This window comes from Cyprinus carpio, chromosome B15, assembly GCF_018340385.1.
Source record: "Cyprinus carpio isolate SPL01 chromosome B15, ASM1834038v1, whole genome shotgun sequence".
NCBI lineage: Eukaryota > Metazoa > Chordata > Actinopteri > Cypriniformes > Cyprinidae > Cyprinus > Cyprinus carpio.
This window is the reverse complement of record NC_056611.1, coordinates 7,519,704-7,529,119: the sequence shown is the minus strand read 5'-3', so window position 1 is coordinate 7,529,119 and position 9,416 is coordinate 7,519,704. Positions and strand designations below refer to the sequence as shown.

Sequence of the window (9,416 nt, the reverse complement as noted above, 5' to 3'; positions counted from 1 at the left end):
ATCAGGCAATAAATTGCTGTATCTATATGGGTTCAGACATTCATTACACCTGGGATGTGTTCCCATAGTGTCAGCTGCTGATGCAGCATCGCGTGAACCTATGGAAGGGAACAATGTATGTGTGCATATCAAAATATATGTCTACTACAAAATAGTATATGAAGCTCATGTTATGTACAAATGCAAGGTATAAGTAATTATTTTAAATTGTTGAAAGCCAAAAGGCCATAGATAGAGCTTAACATATCTGTAATAAGACCATGGTCATAACACAACACACAAATGTTCCAAAGGCCTGTATGTTTCTTTTGTTGTTTTTTATGGTTCTGTGTAAATTTTATCAGCCTGAGCTATCTAAAAAACAACAGTATATTTGAGCATAGAGTTAAAATGTCCCCTTCTAAATGTGTTTTCCTTATGTCAGTGTTGAACCTGACCCTGCTGCATGCTGGAGCCCCTCAACACTGCACATTTTGAATGTCTCCTTAACCAAACACATCTAATTCAGGTCTTCAGTTCATTAGTAGAGACAGCAGCATTAAAAGCAAACATTATAAGCAACATTCAAAATAAACACCAAAGAAATGCTATAACTGTTTTGAACATGAGTGTATTGAAACATGTTGCCAGTTTATTAACCCCACCAGATTTCTTGCTCTGGAAATGTAATTTTATGTAAATAATGTAAATAAATACACATACTAATTATGTAATTAATATGCCTACTTAATGGCCTTTTTAAATTATTTTATCAAAACAATATCCAGACAGAGTCAGTATATTACTATGCTACAGTACAGTACAGTAACCTCCATTTTTATTTGATTCATTACAGTGGTAATATTTTTACATTTGTAATGAACTTTATAAATGTTTGTCTTATTTCTTTTGTTCTCACTCCATAAATAATTGGGTTAAAACAACTTGGAAAAAGTAAGTACATTGTGCTCACAAATACACGACCACTAGGAGAAAAATTATTTCTTATTCTGTATGACAAAAATGCAATTAAGGCAAAGGTCAAAGTAACTGACATAACAATGAAGTGAGTAATGCAGGTGTTTAAGGCCTTCATGTTAGTTTTGCCAGACTTGAACACAGAGGTGAAAATTACAATGTAGGAAATATTGATAAGAATAAAATCGGTAGTTGGGATAAAGAAAACAGTCAAAAGTCCTACAATATTATTAATAGTTATATCTCCACATGCTAACTGAACCAATACCATGTGTTCACAAAAACAATGATCAATGATATCTGTTACACAAAATGACAGTTTTCCTGCCAGAGAGACAGTGGTGACTACCAGGAGTACATTTCTGATTACTGGCACAACAACAAACTTTAGAAAGTTAGGGATTTCCATGTATTTGTGATAATAAAGAGGTTTGCAAATTGCAAAGTAACGATCCAGTGCCATCCACAAAAGCAAAGTAGACTGAAATGTTCCAACAAAATGAAGGCTAAACATTTGTATCAAGCAACCAGTTAGAGATATCCCAGTCCAATTAAACAAAAAGTTTAGAAGCATATTAGGTACAAAAAATATAGGCAACATTAGATCTACAACAGCCATAAGACCAATTAGTACATACATAGGAGAATGCAGAGACTTTTGAGAGGTGATTAAATATATGAGAATAGAATTTGCTGTGATAGCTAATAAAAACATCAAAAAGAAAGGGACAAATAATAAAGGTCTCCATTCTCCTAGGCTGTAGAAACCAATCAGTTTGAAGTCTGTGAATGAAATATTTTCTGCAGGAAGATCCTTCATGCTGAATAAAACCCTCTGCACATGCAGTATTCTGTTCAAATTATGTTGATGAAACTAAAAAAAAAAGAAAAGAAAAGCTGATTAGGTTTCCCTATAAACAAAACAACCACTATGCATCATATACTTTTTTCCATTCTGAGAACCAAAAAGTATCTGTTGCTCAGTACAGTTACTGCTAATTACATAGTTTAAGATATAATTCATCACTGTTGTCTTCCAGAAAATTTTTTGGATGCACCAAATTACAATAATACTAATGCTTATTACATTCGGTTGACTGTATTCTTGTATTTCAATTTGCTTTGAATCTGAGCCTTTGTTTTTACTGTGCCGTAAATCTACTCATAAGAACTTCAAGAGAAAAAGGGTTCAAACTAGATACTTGCATAAATAAGATCATTCGACAGGCAGAAAATGGAGGAATACACAATATATGTATATCATACTACCCCTTTCTGGTAATAACAGAAATCACATCTTTCTCCTTAAAATCATTTTCAGTCACTGCCTTGTCTTTTTCACATCTCAGGATGAAATGAAAGGTAGATACATATCATAGTCTCTAAATACACCATGTTTTGTCCCCAAGAGTCTATGTGCTACTCCCATAGAGCTCACCCTCACAAAATTGTAAAGCATACACACAATATTTTACAAGGGATAAAAAAAGTGTTTTGCTCTTTTAATTGTTTATTGATTAGACTTTAAGAAGTATACCTTTAAAATAATCATAGATTATATAGATTAACAAGAATGGAAAGCAGTGCAAGCAATACCACAGTTTATTTTATAAATACTTTTATGTGTTTTGTGTACTGTATCTTGATCTAATGTTGTTTCGGATGCTATTTGCATTCATGTTTGTAATGTATTTTTTACATTTCTTTAATGAAAACAGACGTCAGACTCTAAACTGCTGCTTACACATGCACACCGTGGTAGCTGTCATTGATTAAAGATAAAAAGTTTAAATAAGAAGAAAAAAATTATCCTGTTATTAAAGATGTTTATTTAGATTATGCATTTGCCAGCATTTGACCAGCAGATGCCCTCATAATACTTTTTTTTAATGCATTTCTAAATTCATGGGAGTCATTCTGTGCCTCCTGGAATAGCTAGCCAAATACATGCCAAATATATTAACCAATATATATTGTCAAATAATATTTTAGAAGAAAATTAAGCATATACTTTTAAATACTTTACAAAATACTTAAAAAATTGTATTATTATTATTGTATTTATTTTATTTTTTTGTACTGCCTGCATTCCTTGCAAGTCAAATTTTGGAAACTTAACACTCAGGGGTGTGAATAGATTGTACAGAAATGTCACACTCATTTTTTTTGTGTGTGTTACATTTTAGAGACAATTTTGTCAATCTGTTTTTTGATAAAAAAAAAGTTTCAACAGCTTTATTTTTGTAATTTCTTTTTTATATTTAATTTTCTGCATTAATTTTTTTTTTCAACAACTGGGTCTGGAGTACCTGATTTTTGTTTTTTTCCTAATGAGAATTTACAATATATTTTACACATTGCACATTTTAACACAGAAGCCTGAAATACTTTCTTGACTGTTGTCATATCATAAGATTACTGATCTTAAACGTGACTTTAAATGTTTTTTTTTTTTTTTTTTTTTTTTTTTTTTTGTGAATGTCGGGTACAGGATATGGAAATTTCATATAAATGTTCTATATTTTGGTTGTATTTGTGAGTAAATAAATATGTTACTGGTTGTGTAAAATAGATACATACAGCATGGTTAAATTAGTTTTTGAAAGTCAATTTTTTTCTGTGTATATATATTTAATGGTGGTGTTGTTGTGATATTTTTTTTAAGATGTGTGTAACAACCCAAGTAATCCATAAATACAATTAAAACAAAACAAATAAGTTCAGAAATTAAGTCATGTGTAATAAAATGGAATGACAGTGTTGAACTTCTGAAATTTATTTAAAATTTTATATCATCATCTCATATAAAACTCATTTCTGCATGCATCTCCAGCCAGTCAAATGATAAATCTGCTGTGGCACAGCCAGCACCCTTGCAGCCAGATAAGTTTCCTGTGCCACTTAAAGTGGCCTGTTTTATATAAAAAGCACAGGTCTCCCCATTTACGAGCGCATTATACAGGTTAAAAAATAAAATAAACATTTCCTCAGACTGTTCGTGCTGAAGCGAATCCTCTCATGGGTTGGCCTGACGGGCTACTTATATCTGGAAAATACCTACTTCAATATTTGGATGGCCCTCATTTCAAGTGTTTCTGGGATTGCTTCATGAGCACAGCGCACCACTTCACAGTACTTGCAAATGAGAGCTTAAAGGGATACTCCACCCCAAAATGACACAATTTTGTCATTAATCACTTACCCCCATGTTCCAAACCCATAAAAGCTCTGTTCGTCTTCGGAGCACAATTTAAGATATTTTGGATGAAAACCAGGAGGCCTGTGACTGTCCCATAGACTGCCAAGTAAATAACAGTGTCAAGGTCCATAAAAGGTATGAAAGTCGTCATCAGAATACTCCATCTGCCATCAGACGGGCAATCTGGGTTCTATGAAGCAACAGGAACAATTTTTGTAAGCGAAGGAAACAAAAATTACTACTTTTTTTCAACAATTCCTTTGTCAACAGTCTCCTCTGTGTTTCTCCATATCACCGTATGCTGCATATGCTCTTTTTTATCATCCGCGACAACAAGGATGCGCTGTTTTCATTCAAATCAAAGCTAAATACATGTAGAAACAGCACATCCTTGTGGTTTAAGTGATTAATGACAAAATTTTCATTTTGGGGTGGAATATCCCTTTAACTTCATGGAATGTGTGAACACAGCTCTCTCCCCTCTAAAACTAGTGTAGGCTGGGTGCTTAATGATTTGGATGATTTATTGATAATGATTCATTCAGAGTGTGTTAAACTATCATAGGCTTTTACCACTCAACCACCCAGATAATTCCCATCTTAAGGCCAGGACACACCAAGCTGAGTTCAAAGAACTAGCAGTGACAAAAGGCGACGGTGTTGTCACCTTGCATCGGCAGTGTTTGGACCAAAAAGCTGCGCTAGAAAACTTAGACTACAGCCGACTGCAAACTAAACACATACGTTCCGGAACTGCATGCATTAACTGTCTATATCAGTAGCTATCAATAGTATTTGTCATTTAAAAGGAGAAACCGAAACAAGGATATACAAGATATATTCAATTCAGTATTCAAACTGATGACACTGAATTTTGATGCACTGCCATAATAATTACAAGTTAATTTGGCCTTCCCCTCTTTCATTTTTGCAGCTGAGTTCACCACAGTCATCACATTTATGTATTTTACTTTTAGCAGACACTTTTTATCCAAAGCAACTTTCAGTGCATTCAGCCTATACATTTTTTTTCTTTTACCTAACATGTGTTCCCTGGGAATCGAACCCACAACCTTTTGCGCTGCTAACACAATGCTCTACCACTGAGACACAGGTACACTGTCAATTTACACAGCCATAAATAGACAAATAGCGACCAACCATCCTACTTATACAATGACTGCCTACAACAATGGAGAAGTCAATATTACTGGTTACTGCTTTTTTTTATATTTAGCAAAATAATATGTTGCCGCCGTGGATATTCCAAATCATAGCAACTTACCCGTTTCAGCTGGAAAAACACTGTGCCACCAAAGCATTCTCAAGCACCACCAGCTGGTCGTTTTAAGAAGAGCGCCTGACATTTTTTCAGCAGGCTAAAAACTCTTTGGGGGACACACGTTATTGAATATTTATTGTTAGGCATATGGCCTATTAGTCTTTTTCTGCATTTATGCAATAAACTGGAGCTAAACCTGAGAAAGAAGACCAGAATATTCCACTGTGTTCCTGGCCATGCAATTTGCGTAGCTGTAGTTCATAGGCGGGAATTATGTTTATTGTGAATGAGCATGCACGAGCACCCTATTTATGAATGGTTGAGAATGCACGAGCACCCTATTTATTTATTTATTTATTTTTTATTAGATTTTCAATTTTTGACAATAAACATGCCAAAAAGAAACACAACAAACAACAACACATCTACCAATCCCTCCCACCCCACCCTGCGGTCTATTTTTAATGGGGTACAAAATGAACAGATAAGTCTACAGAAAAACAGTCACAGGAATGGTAAAAACATTTATAAAAAAAAAAAAAAACAATAAAAAATAAGAATTAAAAATAAAGAAATGGGATAAAGTGTTAAAGTGTTCAAACTGAGTCCTGAACATTGCTTTGTGCAATATACTTGGAGACCTTGTCAGCAGCTGTTGTCCATATTTTTAGTGTTGAGATTTGAGCCAAGTTCACCCGAGCTATGGATTTTTCTATCATTATAATGTTTAATGTTTATCATTATAAAGTTTTTTTGCAGATGTTAAACCGGCCAGGTAGACAGTTTTTTGCAGCTTAGAGAAGTCAAACTGAGAGTCATCATTCAGTTTTAATATAGAGGGTTTCACTGGAATCGGATATTCAGTGATTTTCGATAAGATACCACATACCTCAGTCCAAAAATGTTTAATCTTTTCAAATTCCCATATCATATGGAAAAAGGAACCAAGTTGTTGGTCAGGACATTTATCACAAAAAGGACTGAAGGAGAAGTCAATACGATGTCTTTTGAGTGGGGTCCAATAAGTTCTGTGACAGAAGTTATAGTGAATCAGTTGGTGATTAGGATTCCTAGATGAAGTAAAAATGTTCTGCCATACTCTTCCCCAGTCGGTGACATCCTCCTGTTGTTCATCTCTTTCCCGTGCACGCTTTATAGTTAGGCGATTTGCTGAAGCCTCTAAGGCCTTCCCGTACATCCATGAAGTAAAGTGACTAGAAGAGGACAATTCAAACCAAGCAATGATTGGATGTATAGGAAGTGTTTCCCCCAGGGCACCCCATAGGCCTTCATGGCCGACCTTAGGTGCAGATATAAAAACAAAGAAGAGGGTTCTGGTCCATACCTATCACACAGTTTTTGAAAGCTTAACAAGCGTTTAGGACCAGCAATATCTTTCAATGTATGAATGCCCTTCTGCATCCAGTCTCTAGAGAAAAATGTTATACCTCCCGAACGGATATTATTATTATACCAAATAGGTGTATGGGTGTGCCAAATATGCGAAAAATTAATACATTTTTCCATAAGTTTGAAATTGACTACTGTGTAGGCCATGATTAGACCAAAAGTTTGCAAACATTGCTTGTTGTTTAGCCCAGAAAACAGTATATCTTGTAACCTGTATTTGCCAGCTAAGTTCTCCTCTATCTCTCTCCAAGGAACCCTAGAGAGCGGGTCTAGCCAGTCCTTAATGAATTTGATTTGAGAGGATCTATGATACAATTCGAAATTTGGAAGTCCTAATCCTCCATTATGTTTTGCACGCTGCAGTGTTTCAAATTTCAATCTGGGTTGCTTGCCATTCCAGATGAATTTACGAATTTTAGAATTGAGTTTATGCCAAAACATTTTAGGTGCAGGTAACGGAATCATGGAGCTAAGAAAATTGATTCGTGGCAAAACATTCATTTTAACACTCGCTATTCTGGCATGTAATGATAATGGCAATGAGGTCCATTTTTGGAGATCTTGTTCAACCTTAGTTAGAATTTGTAGATAATTGGCATCAGGTATGCCATGGAGGGAAGACTGAACAACAATGCCTAAGTAACTTAGTAAAGATTGTATGGAGATGTTACAAGGTAGTCTAACTTTCTTAGTCATGCTATTAAGTGGAAGCAGAGAGGATTTATCCCAATTAATTTTGTACCCAGAGAGCCCACTGAACTTTTCAAATATCTTCAGTATTTGGGGAAATGAAACTTGAAGATCCGAGATAAACAGTAAAATATCATCGGCATAGAGTGATATATGTTGCTTATGAGAGTTAACTGAGATTGAACAGACATTTTCCTGTCTTATCAGTTGGGCTAGGGGCTCGAGTGACATTGCAAATAGCATAGGGGATAATGGGCACCCTTGTCTTGTGCCTCGTTGTAAATTAAAGGGTAAAGAATGTACTCCATTAGTCATAACAGAGGCTGTGGGGTTTCTATATAAAACTCTTATCATGTTTATAAAGCCTTTGCCCAGACCAAACACCTCCAAAACAGACCAGAGGTAGTCCCACTCCAGCCTGTCAAACGCCTTCTGTGCATCCAACGAAAGAACCACAGCTGGAGTGGGACAACCCTGGGATTCATGAATGACATGCAATAGTCTCCGAATGTTGTCCGCCGCTAATCTATTAGGCATGAAGCCACAGAGCAAAAAATCCATAGTGAAATCAACTCTGCTGGGAGTACATGTGAGACCACACTCAAGAGTGTGAAAGTGTTAAAATAGGAGTGTTAAATTAACACTGAAGCGGAGTTAAAGTTAATGAGATAATTAAGGGATTAACTGAGTGATGATTGACCATTATTGACGAGACCTGATGTTAACAAGCAGAATCAACAAAGACAAAAATCACAATTTTTTATGTCACCATTATAGTGGTCAGTGTTTGCTTTAGTTGGGCTCTTGACCCTTACGTTTTTAAAATTAGATTTGGTTTGGCTGTTATAACTCAGTTGTAATAGAGAGACGAGCAAAAATGTTATGTTTTTACATAATAATTATTTGACCTGAATCACTGAACTTATTTAAAGCCTAAAACATTAGGTCTGAACATTAGAAAACAAACTACTAAAAGTAGCATTGAAAACAAAAATAGAATAGTAAGAATAAAGGAAATTACTAAGACAATTCAGGTAATAATTTATTCATGCCACAGTGCATCATGGGAGCCATGGATGAATTTTGATAGGTGGCACCCAGAATGCACTGCAACACAAGTCTCCTGCAACATGCTTTTTTGATTGTCACCATCGTTGAGGTTCACAGGTTAATTATTGATGTTTGCATGTCTAAATGAAAGACCCTTTTGAAAGATTTTTGAACAAACAACTTTTAAGAAATTTTAAGAAATCTGACTTAAAAATGTTAAGGGTCAAGAGCCCAACTAAAGCAAACATTGGCCACTATAATGGTGACATCTGGCTTGCTTAGTTGGGGACACTTCATTTACAGCGATATCGTTGACTTGATTGCAAATTATTGCACAGATAACATTTAAACTGAACTGAGCTGCATGATGACATCACTGAATTCAATGATGAACTGGCTTTAACTGTCATTTTGTATTACTGACACACTGTTTTCCTAATTAATGTTGTTCAGTTGCTTTGACGCAATCTTTTTTGTTTAAAGCGCTATATAAATAAAGATGACTTGACTTGACTTGACTTGACATTAAAAAAGTGATTTTCGTCTTTGTTGATTCTGCTCGTTAACATCAGGTCTCGTCAATAATGGTCAATCATCACTCAATTAATAACTTAATTATCTCATTAACTTTAACTCTGATTCAGTGTTAATTTAACACTCCTATTTTAACACTTTCACACTCTTGAGTGTGGTCTCACATGTACTCCCAGCAGAGTTAATTTCACTCTGGATTTTTTGCTGTGCAGACTGGTCAGGATGGACTAAAAAAAAATCACATATCGCTGTAGTCGCAAGGCGAGAATTCTGGCATACACTTTTATATCAGTG

The 9,416-nt window shown here is 35.0% G+C and overlaps 1 protein-coding gene across 1 annotated transcript; it reads right to left on the bottom strand.

Moving 5' to 3' along the window:
* Window positions 1–829: 829 nt before the first annotated feature.
* On the bottom strand, window positions 830–2,044 carry LOC109079431 (olfactory receptor 52K2-like). The gene has a single exon (XM_019094586.2). The coding sequence runs from the start codon at window positions 1,775–1,777 to the stop codon at window positions 830–832; it is 948 nt and encodes a 315-aa protein (XP_018950131.2). The 5' UTR covers window positions 1,778–2,044.
* Window positions 2,045–9,416: the final 7,372 nt, after the last annotated feature.

Excerpts from the sequence above, each read along its gene's own strand:
- LOC109079431 (XM_019094586.2), bottom strand. The coding sequence starts at position 1,777 with ATGAAGGATCTTCCTGCAGAAAATATTTCATTCACAGACTTCAAACTG.